Genomic DNA, 16,679 nt, shown 5'->3' with positions numbered 1-16,679 from the left:
TCTTTTCCACCACTAATGCTGCTAATACATATTTTGTGATTTCTTTTGTTGAACAAATGTATTTAGCTTTATCTTTTACAAACTAAACTAAAATCAAACAATTATCAAAAGTCCATATGAACATGAAAACATATCTTAAGTCATGATACATGATACTTCAGCTTTGCAAGTTAGACGAGCGTCAGTTTATTTTGTCCAAAGTTAAAACATTTTGGGTATAAAAATCCCTTTTGTGTTAAAATCCTTCATAAGTAGCTCAACAGGGAAACACAGCACCGTTGTTTGTAATGTTTGATTATGACGTGTGTTTTATATTTATATTTTATCTGCTTTCTATGTATTTTTTAATCCAATGATGCCTCGTTCAGCCTTAATAAAAGCTCTGTACAAGTAACACGTATTATTATTATTACTCTTGGAAGATCTGCATTTGATTTGTCTCTGACTCCAGCAGCTGAAGACTCATTAGCTTTCTAGACTTCCTTTGCACAGAATGAGGAAAGTTATTTTTGATTTTGATTTGAAACACAGAAAATATGAGATGTTGCCGAGCAAATCCAGACAAAAATACTTCTCATTCATTGTCTTTGTTCTGTAAAAGTGTTTGTTGCACAAGTACCTTGGTTCATCTTCAGCTTTTACACTATGTTCTCTGTCCATGAACGTGTGTGTGTGTGTGTGTGTGTGTGTGTGTGTGTGTCTGTGTGTGTGTGTGTGTGTGTGTGATTAATGATGATGTGTGTGACGTCAGGACGTCTCCATCGCCACCATCTGCTCCTCAAACACTGACAAACACTGACCAGCAGCAGTTTGTGTGTGATTTCACATCAGGGAGCACGAAAGGCAAATGTACTTAACTCTCAGGCCTCTCCTCCTCCTCCTCTTCCTCCTCCTCCTGCTCCTCCTCCTCTTCCTCCTCCTCCTCCACCTCCTCCTCCTCCTCCTCTTCCTCCTCTCACTCTCAGACTCGTCTTCCTCTCACATGTTCAGGTCACAGAAAAAGTTTCAGATTTTGTGATTAAACTTTAAATTAAACAGAAATGTGGTAGTAATCCTAGCAGCAGAGGAAACTCTCTACAACCACATAGCTAAAGAGTTTCAGTCCAGATTCACATCCAGCAGAATGATGGCACCGTTCCTGTTTGCCAGATCTGGGCCACGATCAAACCACAGCAATAACCAGCACCACGTTTGTTTGGGGATAATTGGGCCAAATTTGCTATTTTACAAGAGGGGAACTTTAGACCCTGATTCATTTTGTCCGGGGCCACAAGACAAGTTAATACATAAACGACCAGTTAATATGTGATTAATAGTTTTATTTATTCTGCACAGCCCCACATTTATTCTAACACGTGTTGTGTTGCAAGATAAACCCCCCAGTACCACTGAAGTGTCTTGTGTGAGGAAGCAAAGTGGAAGATCAGCATTAACTTCGAGGATCTGGGGCAGGAAGTCAATGACCTGATCAACGCTGCCACCTACTGGTGTAAAAACTTATAATTACATTCTTGAGAGGTGAGATAAGAACTTTAAAATAAAGTCTTGGACAGAGTATTTTAAGGACTATACAACAAACTGTGAGTATTTATGATTTAATATCAGCATCACCCCCAAATCACACAATGTCCAGAAACTAATTTCATAAGGTTGGCTGATATTTAGTGTTTTATTATCTATTAAACAAACCTGGTACATTTGAAAGAAGCCACTTTTTTTTAAATGATCCAGGTTCTTTACTTAAATTTGATCTCTGTCTCTTCTGATGTGAAGAACTTGAACCCGAGTCAGAGCTGAAAATCTGTTAAAATTGATTTTTCAATCTTTTCATTTCTTCTGTCACGAGCTCCAAACCTGCTCTGACCCTCATCCTCTCGTTCTGCTGCTTGTTTGTTTAACTTGCTTGTGATGCTAATGGAATTTTGAGACTTTCCCTGGCATGAGAGGGAGGAAACAGGAGATAAGGGAAGTCTGCAGTTTGGCCTCCATACCTTTGAGAGTGCACTGCGGTGGAAAACTACTCAGTTCATACTCATACATACTCCAATACACATCAGGGAAGTGTAAGCTCATTGAAACTGTACATAACTTCCAATACCAGGTCAACTTCAACATATATCCTTTTAGTCTGATCATGATCAATTGTAAGGATCTAGAAAGGCGCTGTGCGAATTATCATTATTTTGTTCTTATTGTTATTATCAATTGAATTTTCTTATTTTTCTTCTACTGATGATACTTATTTTAATCATATTCACATTATTAATTCATTCTTTGATGATGATGATGATTTAAACTGACGCTTCGGCGCGTCTCTTGGACTGTTTTAGTTTCGTTTTCAACCTGTCTCCTCCTCTTCCTCCTCCTCCTCTTCTTCCGCTACACACACACACACACACACACACACACACACACTCACTCGATCTAAAGTAAGAGGGAAAGAGAACGAGGACTCGCTTAGTTAAAAGCTTTTAATCATTTAATCATTTCTCGGTCCGGATCAGACTGAAGTGATTTCCCTTCTGGTTCCTGTCCGAACTCGAGCCATGTTCTCCCGCTACGTGCTGGTGATCGTCTCTCTGTTGGTTCTCCTGTCGAACTTCAGTGTGTCCTGTTGTGGTGAGTCTGATATTTATAGACATGTCGCTCGGTCCAAGGTTCATGTTTTATATTTTATATTCTCAGAGTGGATGAGAACCAACAGACACGAGGGCGTTTCTCGACTCATCGTCAGTTATAGTTATAGTGTTCTTTATACTTTTACATATATCTCTGTATGTATGTGTGTGTGTGTTTGGGTGTGTGTGTGAGTCAGTGTCTGTGTATCCATGTATATGCGTATGCGTGTCGCTGTGTATCTATCATGTGTGTGTGTGTGTGTACAAATAAAGTTACTAAATAATAAACAACTTAGCCTATTGATATTGAATGTTGAAGTTGTAGAAGAATAGAAGAAGACTAGAATGGAGTAAGAGTATTATTAGCTAACCCCCCCCCCACACACACACACACGCACACACACACTCTTCAATATGAATATGTAAAGTAGTGCAAATGCGATAGTATATTATAATATTAATATGTACAGTGTGTGATAAGGTGAAGTACACATTTGAATGAAGCATCGTTAAAAGATACAGTTGTACTCCTGAATGTTTTTTTCACAGATTACAACTGTGCAGACAGAACAGTGTTCAGTCCGTCCAGACTGGTGGTGAAGCACGGAGACCCGACCTCTGCCACCTGCTCTCTGTGCCCGTCGTGCCCAGATGGCATCTTCGATTTGGAAAAATCGGTTGGAATCAACAAGAAAAATGGAAGAACAATCACATGGACGGTTGCAAAAATGATTGAGTGGAAAACGACTCCAAAGTGTTTCTATACTACCACTGATAATATCCAGTGTTGCACTCAGCTGAACGTTACCGTGTACAGTAAGTTCACTTCTATTTATGAGATTTATACTCTCTCTCTCTATCCATCCATCCATCCATCTATTTGTCTTTCTCCACAGAGACTCCAGACCTGGTCTCCGTCAGCTTTTTGAATCACTCCGGGCCGTTGTTCGAGTCCCGTAACTACACTCTGCAGTGTGAGGTGCAGAACGTGGCTCCGATTAGAAGCGTCCATGTGACCTTCTTCAGAGGTCAGACAGAACTGGGCCAGAAACTGTCCTTGAGTAAACCACAGGAGAAACCAGTGACTGAGGTCTTCTCTCTGGGCATCTCCACCACTAAAGAAGACCATGGAGCTCAGTACTGGTGTCAAGTCAAGCTGGAGCTGGGACCTGATGGACCACAGACCCCCCCGATGGTTGCGTCGAAAAACGTGACCGCTACTGTCCACTGTGAGTCTGATAACAAGATTACACTAAATCTAGCAAATGGATGGCCGTGCAACTTGGTGGCAGGATGTGGTAACCAACAGAGATCTGATGCAGATCCAAGAACTGTTTCATCACTTCCTTCAACATTGTGAGATAGAAGATTTTTATGAATTTCCAAGATAATTATTCATGCATCTTTAAAACAGGAGCTAGAATGTGTTTAGATTAGATCAACGAGGGGTCTAGAAGCTACAAGGGGAGTAAACTGAACCAGAGATTAGTCAGGTGTTCATAAACACATCTCCAGATCAGAGTCAGTTTCCGTCTGGAGCACCGGGTCGATTCAATACTTGTTTGTGTTTTTCCAACACAGATAAACCCAAGCAGCTGGCGCCCCCACCTCCAGATCTGATCACCCTCACACAAGGACATCCTCTAGAACTGGACTGCACGGCCGAGGGGAACCCCAGCCCCTCGTACACCTGGACATCCCTGCCAGACGGCGCCCCCCCGTCCAAGAGCAGCGTCCTCTCCATCCAGTCTGTGGCTTCTGAACACGAGGGGCAGTACACCTGCTCTGTCAGCAACTACGTGGGCACAAACATTGTGACGTTCAGGGTGGCTGTCAAACGTGAGTTGTTCATTCCCAGTCCGGTTCCTTCGTTAAAGCAGCGGTCAGACATGCACTGAACTTCAGATGTTCCTCTGGAGTTATCCGGCCGGCCCTGTAGTAAAAATTCCTGAGAATGTCCAAGTGAGTCCATGTGAGACCACAGCAGGGTACTGTCCGAATAATTCGCTGCGAGCAAGTGGGCGTGTCAATGATATTTCGAATCTGCCAAACAAACAAAGATTCCAAATCAATCCAAATATCTCACGTAAACACTTGGAAAGTGGACATTCAAATAACTTTGGGTCAAATGAGCTGAGACAAGTCATAGGACCGTGGTAAGAATTGTGACATTTCCTCAAACTGTGTAAACATTGAGGTGTCAATCATTAAGGTTCATCCTTCGCCAAAGGACACGATGTTGTCATCACTCCACTGTGCATTGTCCTATCACCACCAAACATCTGTCACATGATCAGAGTCCAAGCCTGAACAGCTCTATGTGTCAACATTTCCTCAGTGTCATAGCGCCACCAACTGATTCGCCATGAAACAGGAAGTACTTTGTAAATTCACTCTGCATTATCCAACCGGCCCCCAAATACTGAACTATGATCACAATCCTGACCTGAACAGCTCCATATGTTAATATTCGTGCAGGGTCATAACGCCACCTACTGATTAGTGTGAAAATGAAGTTGTTGTAACATTGTCCAAATGACACAAAATTGCTCACGCTACATCAGAGCCCCTACTTGAACACATCTATCAGTCTGTATGTAATAATAGTGATGGCGCCACCTACTGGCAGCAGGAAGTAAGCTTTGTTTTACAGCTATCATTCGATTTACATAAAATTTCCACCGTGTGATCTGCAATTGATAGCATGGACCGTAATGCGCAATTAGAGCAGATATACTAATAAAAACAAGGGCAGAAGCTACAGGTCAAATTTGGATGTGCATGCTTTATGCTTCATATGTGAAAGGAAGGATCCGGATAATGTCTGTAAAAAAAGAAAGTTCACTGTGGCCGTGTTGATGATACATGTTTTGACATGGTCTGATGTTGAATCTTCTTTGTTCCTCTTCTTTCTTTAGCCTACATCATCCCCTACATAGTAGGGGCTGTTGTTGTGGTTATCGCCTGCTTGATGGGAGGAGCCTTCTTTCTCTACAAACGAAGCAAACAACACGAGGCCGTACCCACTGTAGAGTGAGTCTGTGGGAAGGTGCGACAAGTGTGTGGAGAAGTTGTGTTGTGACATGCTGCAGAGCTGGTGTGGGACTCATGGCCTGAGTGTCACATCTCTCTCGCTGTCATTTGCTGTCGTCTCTCTACTGACCACATAAAATGTCCTGTCATCAGTCTCAACTTGTGTGAGTGTCTGTATCTCAGGTTTAACACGTACTCATGGTTTAACATTGGTTTTAGGCCAATTTATACATTTCATTTGACAGACGAAACCACATTGTTGGACAAAATTTTGAAAAATTATTAACATATTCTTTCACAGTGAAGTTCCCAAATGTATTTCTATGACTTTTTGAAGTTAAGTTGAACACTGAACTGTATTTTGTGAGTTACCCAAGGAAGTACATTTTTTATTTGGTGAAAGAAAGATCATCTCTCTCTTTTTGTGTTTTCAGTGAATGTACAGTTAGTGTGTCGTTAAAAATCCTGTGTAAATGTAAACCTAATAAAGTATTTGTTGGCTAAATGGGTCACTTGTTGTGGTTATTTTATATATTACAATTGTTTAGTAATGGAACTAATAATGTCTGAGTGTGTTTTAGTCTATGTTCTGTCTGGAGCGTCCAGCTCAGATCCATCTCTACTGAAGACATAACGCTGTTAAAGGAAGTCACAAATATACATATATATTTTAAAGTTCAGTTTAAAGTTTAAAAGAAAGATGTGAAGCAAACCTGATGTTTGCTGGCTTCAAGTTCAAAGTGTAATGCATGAACAAATACAGAGACATGGCATTTTCTGAATATTACAGCGAATAGCAAACACATCGGGAAAATCGGAACATGAAATATTCAAAATAGAAAAATGCATATGTGGCATACCTGATTACACAGTATGATACACAAATTGAAAACATTCACCCAACAAAGAGTGACACCTCCACCACAACACACACAGCTGCCAGCACATCTGGACCCCCCCACCAGCGTGCAGCCCCCACATTACAACACCTGTCCTGACCTGGAAAAGGGAAAAGACAGAAATTAAGCAGAAACAGTGTTTGCTGGCTTCAAGGCCAAAGTGTCATGAGCGAGCTGCCCCACCCCCTCTACTGTCCAAACCCGGAAAACCAGTGTGATAACAACCCAAAGAAGCAACAGACCGCAAGACGTCACCGATAATTCAACCTCTGCAAACAACACCAGAAAATGACACATGCACCACACACTCCCCTTCAACACAGCCAACAGTAACATCACATATCATTATCAATGTTTATAAGTAGTCAACAAGGGCATATAATGCAAAATATCAGCATTAGCATGGACAACAATCTCGGCTGGGCCCTCAGACAGAGTTGGTCAACATTTTGTTATAATTCTTTCAGCAACGAAAGATAGGAATTGCAAAAAACATTCTATTTTCAAATTAAGTGTCAACGAATAAACATCATAAATCATCAGTGTTTGAGTTTGTAAATTAGCAGGATTACACAGAAACCACTGAACTGACACCATGACATTTTGTAGAGGGGTGGGACGTGGCCAAAGGAAGAATACACACAGGAAGTCTCCCACAAATTTAACTCAATACGTATATGGTTAATTCCAAGTGACAGCAAACAAGCACACAACTGCATCTGAAACTGAGGTCTGACTGACTGCGTGGATGGTAAACACTTTGGGGGTGATAGTGCAAGCACATGGCAAATAGTGCTGCAAATTGCACAACACAAAACGATACAATGCAGCAATGTGGCAAAACACCAATCTAGAGATTCAATGTTATTATAATAAGAGAAGCGTGAAAGTGGTTTGGTTGATTATGAAAATGTGGTGGAACAAACTACAATCTGGTGGCCGCCACCATCTGGATAGCTAACTGGACACGCTGCTTTGACATATTACATAATACTTATTAGCCTTGGTGGAGGTATGGACTGTCAGAGCAACATTCTAGTTTCATGTTAGCAACAGATAAGAAACTTGTTAAAAGGCAATGGGAGATGGAACTCTAGGTTTATTATGTTACATCCAATACACTTCCATGATTATTAAGAGACTATTGCTGCTCACAAATTAAACTTGTGAGTTTGTGGTTACAAAGTCATGAACATGGTGTTTAAGTTGTGAGAACATTGCTGCAAGGCAAAGTTTTACTGACGTTACTGTCAGTATCTAGAAGCCACAGTTACACAATCTAACCTATTAACAGGCGAGTCAAATAACACAGGAAATGCATAGAGCTGTTTTTTTAAACTAAGAATAATGAGGAAACTGTTCTTTACAAGTTGAGATCTGACAAACCGTCTCACACAGGCAAGCAGACCAATCTGGCTTCAGTCTTTCTTTTTCTAAGTGATAGATTTTTACCATTTATAATTATAATTTTTGATGAGCTTCATTTAAAGACATACTTTCTGTTGAGTAGCTGAAGACAACACTGGCCATGTTGTCTACAGGAGCAGAATGTGTGATCATGGGTTTGTTCCTGTACATCTCAGGTAAGAATGATCGTTTATTTCAACAACACTAACTGTGAATCGGAACTGAACTGTAAGAAATTGAAATGTTTATCAGCATATTAGTCAATTGTAGATTGATTTGAAGAAAAAAGATGACACTCAAAATGTTTTCTCATATTCTGCTCTTCACATATATTTCAACAAATTGGTATTTACAAAAACAATTAATTTACAGTTTATCTACTAGAACTTAAGAACTGTAAAAATGCTTTTCTGTTAAAGGGGTTGGAGCAAACAGCATCTGTGCCTTAAAAGGTTCATCAGTGGATCTACACTGCTCAGCTCAACGTCCCACATCAAGCATGAAATGGTTCACTGTTCGTTTGGAGAACAACAAGATGGTTCCAGATCAGATCGTTGACGGAAAACATGTGATCATATCTGAAGAGAGCGACTTCACTATGACGATCAATGATCTGAGAGAGAGTGATAAAAACTTTTACTGTTGTAGTGACGTAAATGACAGATGCCAGGGGAGAGTCATTCAGCTCCTTGTTGCAGGTAAAATTGTTCAGTTATATATTATTAATATATTATTGCAAAATAACATCAGTGCATTAATTCTTGTTTTATTCAACATCATCTCAGACCTGCAGGTGAAGGTGTTTCCTGCCACAGGAGAAAAGACAGTGTCACTGATGTGCAGCAGCAGTTGTCCTCTGACTGAAAGACCTGTGGTCTATATCTGGTACAAGAACACAGAGTTTCTCTATGAGGACTTGTCTCCTTGGTACCAGGAGCTAATCAGCAGCGAGGAATCAGTCACATACTCCTGTGCTGTCAAAGGCTACGAGCATCTCAGAGCCCCTGAAGTCTCAGTGGGTGAGTGACAACATGTGGCTCCGTATCCTGCTGCCTTGAATTGTAAAGTTTGTGAAACACTGTTCACCACAGAATGTTGTTTTTCTTTTGTCCAGCTTCTCTCACATCAGCCTGCTTCACTGTGACCTATGCTAAAGGCAGAATGTGCTCAAATCAGCAGAGACCAGAAGATGAGCCGTGCTCCATCACATATCTCAGAGGTGAAGTTTCACAAATAATTACACACAAACAAACTCCCAACCCCATACGTCTAAATCCTTTAAATAATGTTTTCACAATTTAAAAGATCTACAGTGTTTCACCAGAGATCGTTAGTTACCTTTCACGTTGAAGCCCGGTCATACTGAGGTCCTGGTTAGGGACCATGAGATATGAGTTCTGGTTGGGTTTAGGTTAGGAATGAATTGATAAAGAATGGAAACTTGTGTGTGTGTATGTGTACAAATTAAATAAAGAAAGTATGGATGGATTTTCACTCATCATTATGTGACAGGGATTATCCAGTAACTAAGTTATTAGCCCATCTCGATTAACGTGGCAGAGATGAAGTGGTGAGAAGCAGTTTGTTTTGTTATTCTCTCCCAACAGAAATACAAGTTCATGTTCAAAAGACTGAAGACAGGGCGCATGTCAAACTGGCCTGTAACACCAGCTGTCCACAGACGCAAGCTCAAACCATCAAATGGTACAAAAACAGACAATTGGAGCAGGAACCACGATCAGTTCTCATCACCTCTCCTGACTCTTACTCCTGTGCTGTAAAGCACTTGTTCTCAGATGAAGTTTGTGAGTATGAGCCCGTTTGTTTTATAATTCATAAAAGATTTGAGTCAAGAGCCTGTAAAAGGGAGAAAGATAAACTGTTTGATGATTTGTTTAAAATCTCTCTTTCAGGTATTCAGGATCTAAACTGCTTCACAGTGAATTATGTCAACAGGAGGATCTGTGCTCTGCAAGGTTCCTCAGTGAACATCTCCAGTGAATACTCACATCCTTACTACCAGCAGCTGAAGTATAAATCGTGGTATAAGAGTAGGAGAAGTGACATGGCGGCTGGTGAAGAGCTGATAACGAATACAGATCATATTAAGTTTCATGAAGTGATGAACCGCCACATCCTGACAATCAATAAACTGAACAAGAATGACTCAACAGAATACATATTCAGAATAGGAAGTGATGCAGGGAAATGGGCGGCTGTTCCTGGGGTGACTTTGGTCGTCACAGGTAGGTACAGTATTTAGATTAAATACCTGCATACTTTCTATAGAGAGTTACTATTGATAAAAATAAGACAACTAATTCAACAAACTAATTCCATTTACCCTTCTTGCTTATTTGGTTGTTTTAGAAGACACTTGTTCAGGAACGTCTTTATCAACTGACCAATCTCATCTTTCAGATCTGAGAGTGAAGTTTAGTCCTTCTGAGGAGGTGACTGAGGGGCAGAGAGTCACGCTGACCTGCAGAACCAGTTGTCCTCTGACGGACAACATGAACTACATTTGGTACTTGAACAATCAACCTCTGAATCTGACAAAAACACAAAGCAAGTACCTGGTTCTAGACCCCGTCAGCAGTGAACATGAAGGAAACTACTCCTGCAAAGTTAAAATGCTCCAAAAGAGCTCTCATCAAAAGATGCTCACTGTCCACAGAAGAAGAAAATGGACTCAAGCAGCCATAGGAATCGTTGTTCTTCTCCTGGTTGTAATACCCATCTCCATCTTCTTGTGGATCAGGTGAGCATCACTGTGCTCTGCTTCAAAACAATGACTTTCACATTCTCTTTCACACTAACCTGGCTTCACCTATTCATTTCACTCTCTAGAAGAAAGAAGACTTCCATCCAGTCTCCAAGAACTGAAACCTCTGTCAACTTGGAGGAGGTAAAGCGGAGAACTTTAACAGTTTCTTCCATTAGACAAACGTCCTCATCTCTTCAGAGAGTTCAACTGAGTCCAAACAGCAGCTTCAACCATTGTTCTAATGAAACAGAGATGCATTGTCCCATATGTTCCAGGAATGTTATATTTTACAATACTGTACATAAATCATGTTTTATTTTCTCAGTACATTTCAGTTTTTAATTTAATATACATCAAGAGTTATTCCAGGCAAATGCAACTATATTGAATCCTCCCATTCATTTGACCTCCATTTGGAATCTGTTAATTTTATTAAGAGAATTTTAAATACACAGAAATAGTAAATAAAAATGTTTCTCTTGTCTCTTCATCAGATAAGCCCAGATCATGAGTTAGACGATATCTCGGCTCAACCAGTAGAGGAGGATGATATTCTCTATAGCAGCGTTCAATTCCCCAACAACAGAGATGCTCTCTACTCACAGATCCAGACACATCAGCCCCAAGAAGAAAAGCAAAGCCCCTATGCTGTTGTCAGCTTTACACCCAAAACAACACCTGAGTAAACATCTGTTATTACAAGTGATTCAGACTTTGTGACTTCTTAGAATTAAAAGCTGCCTAACACCATATTCATTATTTTATATGTTTGTATTAATAGGCTACTTTGATTGTAATGGCATTTCCTTGACATGTTATCTGCTATGCTGAATGTAATTAAAGAGTCTTATGACGAATATGAATACAGATATTTCTAATAAAAAAATTAATTATATTCATTTTTTTTTATGTTGCAACATAATTGACCACAAGTCTACAAATGCGTTTCTATTTCCTCTTTCAGGCAAACTGGCCTGTTAGTGGAACTCTAAAATTAGCACATCACTTCAGACAAAGGCCTTGTCTAAACTACTGCAGACAACAAACACTCATACGAGCTTGCTGGGCCAGTAGGTGGCGGAAAATGTTGTGATCAAAAATCAACCAAACTATGGAGGACGGTACATGACTTAAGTATAACTAAATGTATAAATAAATACATGAATAAACAAATGTATAAATAAATACATAAATAAATGAGGAAATAAATACAGAAATGTGTTAATAAATGTCTCAAATATATTACCACATTTATTTATTTCCTATTTATTTCTCTATTTCTGTGTCCTTATGCAGTGTTGAAGCCCAGTCATACTGAGGTCCTGGTTAGGGACCATGAGATATGAATTATGGTTTTATTTATTCTGCACAGCCCCACATTTATTCTAACACGTGTTGTGTTGCAAGAGAAACCCCCCCAGTACCACTGACGTGTCCTCAGGTGATTTCCCTCCCGACCTCCAAAGGAAACAGACGTTATAACCCGGCCAACAGAAAGAACCTTAAAGGGGACATATTATGAAAATTCCACTTTTGTAGTGCTTCTACACATTATTTTGGGTATCTGGCATGTCTACCTTCCCAAAAACTCTGGAAAAAAACAACTCGCGATTTGTTGTGGTTCCTCTATTTCAGATAGTATGTGCTAGAGTGCGTCCAATGGAATTACGACCGAAATAGACGTCATAGTCGCAACATGCCCGTGCCCCCATAGATCTATGCACTCCCCCACTACCACTCGACCCACCCATGGATGGACCCACCCACTTTTTAGACAGTCTATCGGTGTCCGGCAGCCATTTCATTCTTGCAAGCCTTGGAAACACTTGGATAAGCTAACTAGCAGCATGAATCAAATTCGACAACCGAGATGCTCAGTGGTCGGCTGCACAAATGTCTTCATGTGACTCCAGCTTCAGAAGACACAAGATTGAGATGGATTGAGTTCATATATGATGGCAACGTTCCTGCCACCACTTTGAATCGGACTGTTTTATCAACCTGGGCCAATATAACAACGGATTCTCTAAAAAGGTTGTTATTGAAAGAGGGGTCGGTGCCATCTTTCCGTTGCAACACTGAAAATGGTAATTATTTTTTTATAATTCTGGTATTTGCTTCTTTTAGACATTTTGTGTTGAGGCTAGTGCCGTTAGCATGTTGTGCCGTGTGTGTGAGGGGGTGGGGGGCTAGTATGTAGTGGTGGGGGATAGGGAGAGACTTTACAGGAGTTTTCATTAATCGAGGACGGCTGGCGAGACTTAGCGAGAAGACGGCGTCGGAGTCCGGTGAACGGTGATCTGCTTTTGGTGTTCAGGCAAGCACATCTGTTCACGCTGCTAGGCTACATCACGTAGCATGCCAGACGGACCCACCAAAGATGCACACATGGAACGCAGCTTTCTATGAAAACACTTCGACCTCACTACAAAAGTACAGGTTTGTTTACCCTCAGTTACTTCGTCATGTCATTGATTGTGTCTCCGTGTTAAAGTTGTAACAGCATCTCATTTGTTGTGACTCCATGGATACTGAATGTCTGTTTTATCATAGGCTCACAGAAAACTGTGCTGCAATAATGTTGGTGTTGGGACCTCAGCTGTAAGAGGCCTTGCTTGGAGGAGGGAGAGGAAAACCTAAGTTGTTCAAGTATGGACTTCGGAGAGCCACAGGATGCTACCTATGATCCTGATGACTCGATCACAGTCTTGACTGAGTCAGCAGATGTGACGTGAGTGACTCAATATTTAATCTAAACATTTCAATAATCAGATGGATTACCATCCTACACTTTTTTAGCTGTTGCAGCCTTTTGGTGAAATCTAATAGAATGGAATCTTCCAACCCTGTTCATAAGACACCCACATAAATTGTCTATGAAAACTGCCTCCTGGAGCTGTTTGAGGTTTGTCCTGTGTGTCGGCGGGGGACAGATGTAATATATAAGAAGGGCGAGTGCACAGCAAAGCCGGTGAAAGCAGATGCAGCCTTCCGTGAGTCTCACAGGCTCTATTTAAAAGCCAAACAATGTACAAACAGTATGTGAAACATAAATAACATATCAATTAACTGCTGTCTTTATATGGTCTTCACCATTTAAAGACCATTTATTTATCGTCTTCACGATAAATAGAATAATATAATTATAAAAAGAAAATAATAAATACAAAAAAGTGCAAAATGTCCAACTTTTCCCCCCAATTTGTATTACAGATTACGTGGATAACCTGTTGGACCTCATCTTTCACCAGGTTTTTCAGGACCCGGCCCCATATGTGAATGAGGTGCTGAAGATCTCAAAACCTGAGGACCTCTCTGCTAAGTATGAGAAACCTGACAAGCAGGAAGTTATAGGCAGGTCTGAACCCTGTATAACTTCCCTGAGCATCAGGGAACACTCTGCGTATCTGGAGCACCGAGCAGGAGGGCAGGACCACCCTGATTCTCCGGCCCAGATAGCCTCAACACCAGCTACCAAAGCTTCTCTACGCCAAATACCTGTAACGGCTGAGCAAAGTTCACATTGTATTTAGAGAAGAAAAGGTGACCCACAAATATAAAGTGTTCCTTTGTTTACAGTATGGCTACTGATGGCACAAAGTGTATTTTTGTAATCAATGTTTTTATTATTCTTGGTATTTTTTGTATTTATTACCTCTGTCCCAGCCAGTACATTTAATAAGTATGATTAAAAAGCTCTGTGGCAATCTTTCTGACAATAAAAGTTTATATAAACAGTTGTATGCTTTTAATGTTTGATATGTAACATGTCAACAATTGACACTGAAGGATGAGCAGTTGGCAAAGCAATACAGAGGGAAGAGTAATTTATGTATTTTATTCCTCAGCCATATTTGTATTGCAGAAATGACTGATATCTCATGCCTAAAAAAAACAAAACTTACTGCTCTATTCCTCTTAGACATAAAGGCCCATAATATGCCCTATAGATGTTGAATGCATTCTGTAGTGAGAACACATTCAAACACACAGGCTAATTAAAGGTGGTAAAAACGTTATGTCCTACACCTCTGTTTTAGACAGAGTAAAAAGGTGCTGTTTTAAATTATCCTTGTGGTATTTTTACCAAAAAATGTTCCGGATATTTCATTAAGACCCCAAGGAACCATATCAACTGTGGTGAAATGGGCATAACATGTCCCCTTTAAGGTTCATCCTTCGCCAAAGGAGACGATGTTGTCGTAACTCCACTGTGCAATGTCCTATCACCACCAACCATCTGTCACATGATCAGAGTCCAATCCTGAACAGCTCTATGTGTCAACATTTCCTCAGTGTCATAGCGCAACCAACTGATTCGCCATGAAACAGGAAGTACTTTGTAAATCTACTCTGCATGATCCAACCGGCCCCCAAATACTGAACTATGATCACAATCCTGACCTGAACAGCTCCATATGTTAATATTAGTGCAGGGTCATAACGCCACCTACTGATTAGTGTGAAAATGAAGTTGTTGTAACATTGTCCAAATGACACAAAATTGTTCACGCTACATCAGATCCCCTACTTGAACAGATCTATCAGTCTGTATGTAATAATAGTAATGGTGCCACCTCCTGGCAGCAGGAAGTAAGCTTTGTTTTACAACTATCATTGGATTTACAGAAAATTTTCACTGTGTGATCTGCAATTGATAGCATGGACCGTAATGCTCAATTAGAGCAGATATACTAATAAAAACAAGGGCAGGCGCTACAGGTCAAGTTTGGATGTGCATGCTTTATGCTTCATATGTGAAAGGAAGGATCCGGATAATGTCTGTAAAAAAAGAAAGTTCATTGTGGCAGTGTTGATGATACATGTTTTGACATGGTCTGATGTTGAATATTCTCTGTTCCTCTTCGTTCTTTAGCCTACATCCTCCCGTACATAGTAGTTATTGTTCTTGTGGTTATCGCCTGCTTGATGGGAGGAGCCTTCTTTCTCTACAAACGAAGCAAACAGCACGAGGCCGTACCCACTGTAGAGTGAGTCTGTGGGAAAGTGCGACAAGTGTGTGGAGAAGTTGTGTTGTGACACGCTGCAGAGTTGGTTTCGGACTCGTGGCCTGAGTGTCACATCTCTCTCTCGCTGTCATTTGCTGTCATCTCTCTACTGACCACATAAAATATCCTGTCATCAGTCTCAACTTGTTTGAGTGTCTGTATCTCAAGTTTAACACATACTCATGGTTTAACATTGGTTTTTGGCCAATTTATACATTTCATTCGACAGACGAAACCACATTGTTGGACAAAATTTTGAAAAATTATTCACATATTCTTTCACAGTGAAGTTCCCAAATGTATTTCTATGACTTGTTAAAGTTAAGTTGAACACTGAACTGTATTTTGTGAGTTACCCAAGGAAGTACATTTCTTATTTGGTGAAAGAAAGATCATCTCTCTCTTTTTCTGTTTTCAGTGACTGTACAGTTAGTGTGTCGTTAAAAATCCTGTGTAAATGTGAAGCTAATAAAGTATTTGTTGGCTAAATGGGTCAGTTGTTGTGGTTATTTTATATATTACAATTGTTTAGTAATGGAACTAATAATGTCTGAGTGTGTTTTAGTCTATGTTCTGTCTGGAGCGTCCTGCTCAAATCCATCTCTACTGACGACATAACGCTGTTAAAGGAAGTCACAAATATACATATATATTTTAAAGTTCAGTTTAAAGTTCAAAGAAAGAAATGAAGCAGACCTGATGTTTGCTGGCTTCAAGTTCAAAGTGTAATGCATGAACAAATACAGAGACATGGCATTTTCTGAATATTACAGCAAATATCAAAAACATCGGGAAAATCGGAAAATTGAAATATTCAAAATAGAAAAATGCATATGTGGCATACCTGAACACACAGCATGATACACACATTGAAAACATTCACCCAATAAAGAGTGACACCTCCACCACAACACACACAGCTGCCAGCACATCTGGACCCCCCCAC

At 40.3% G+C, this 16,679-nt stretch overlaps 2 protein-coding genes across 4 annotated transcripts; both read left to right on the top strand.

The window, feature by feature from the left end:
• Positions 1-2,359: 2,359 nt before the first annotated feature.
• LOC128437306 (intercellular adhesion molecule 1) lies at positions 2,360-16,222 on the top strand. 2 transcript variants are annotated; one of them, XM_053419407.1, is made up of 5 exons: positions 2,360-2,619; positions 3,168-3,434; positions 3,515-3,847; positions 4,200-4,457; positions 15,601-16,222. In XM_053419407.1, the coding sequence occupies exons 1-5, from the start codon at positions 2,547-2,549 to the stop codon at positions 15,717-15,719; spliced, it is 1,050 nt and encodes a 349-aa protein (XP_053275382.1). In that variant the 5' UTR covers positions 2,360-2,546; the 3' UTR covers positions 15,720-16,222. The 2 variants fall into 2 exon arrangements, with proteins under 2 accessions (XP_053275382.1, XP_053275379.1); XM_053419404.1 differs by lacking the exon at positions 15,601-16,222 and adding an exon at positions 5,537-6,156.
• Positions 7,885-11,623, top strand: LOC128437302 (uncharacterized). Of its 2 annotated transcripts, XM_053419397.1 has the most exons (9): positions 7,885-8,133; positions 8,377-8,655; positions 8,743-8,976; positions 9,072-9,176; positions 9,565-9,762; positions 9,871-10,203; positions 10,379-10,718; positions 10,808-10,865; positions 11,219-11,623. In XM_053419397.1, exons 1-9 carry the CDS (start codon positions 8,079-8,081, stop codon positions 11,408-11,410), a joined length of 1,794 nt encoding a protein of 597 aa, XP_053275372.1. In that variant the 5' UTR covers positions 7,885-8,078; the 3' UTR covers positions 11,411-11,623. The 2 variants fall into 2 exon arrangements, with proteins under 2 accessions (XP_053275372.1, XP_053275371.1); XM_053419396.1 differs by having other exon boundaries at positions 10,808-11,354.
• Positions 16,223-16,679: the final 457 nt, after the last annotated feature.

Source organism: Pleuronectes platessa, chromosome 3, assembly GCF_947347685.1.
Source record: "Pleuronectes platessa chromosome 3, fPlePla1.1, whole genome shotgun sequence".
In the NCBI taxonomy this organism is placed as follows: domain Eukaryota; kingdom Metazoa; phylum Chordata; class Actinopteri; order Pleuronectiformes; family Pleuronectidae; genus Pleuronectes; species Pleuronectes platessa.
The sequence above is the reverse complement of the archived record's forward strand: the minus strand, read 5'-3'. Positions and strand labels throughout refer to the sequence as shown.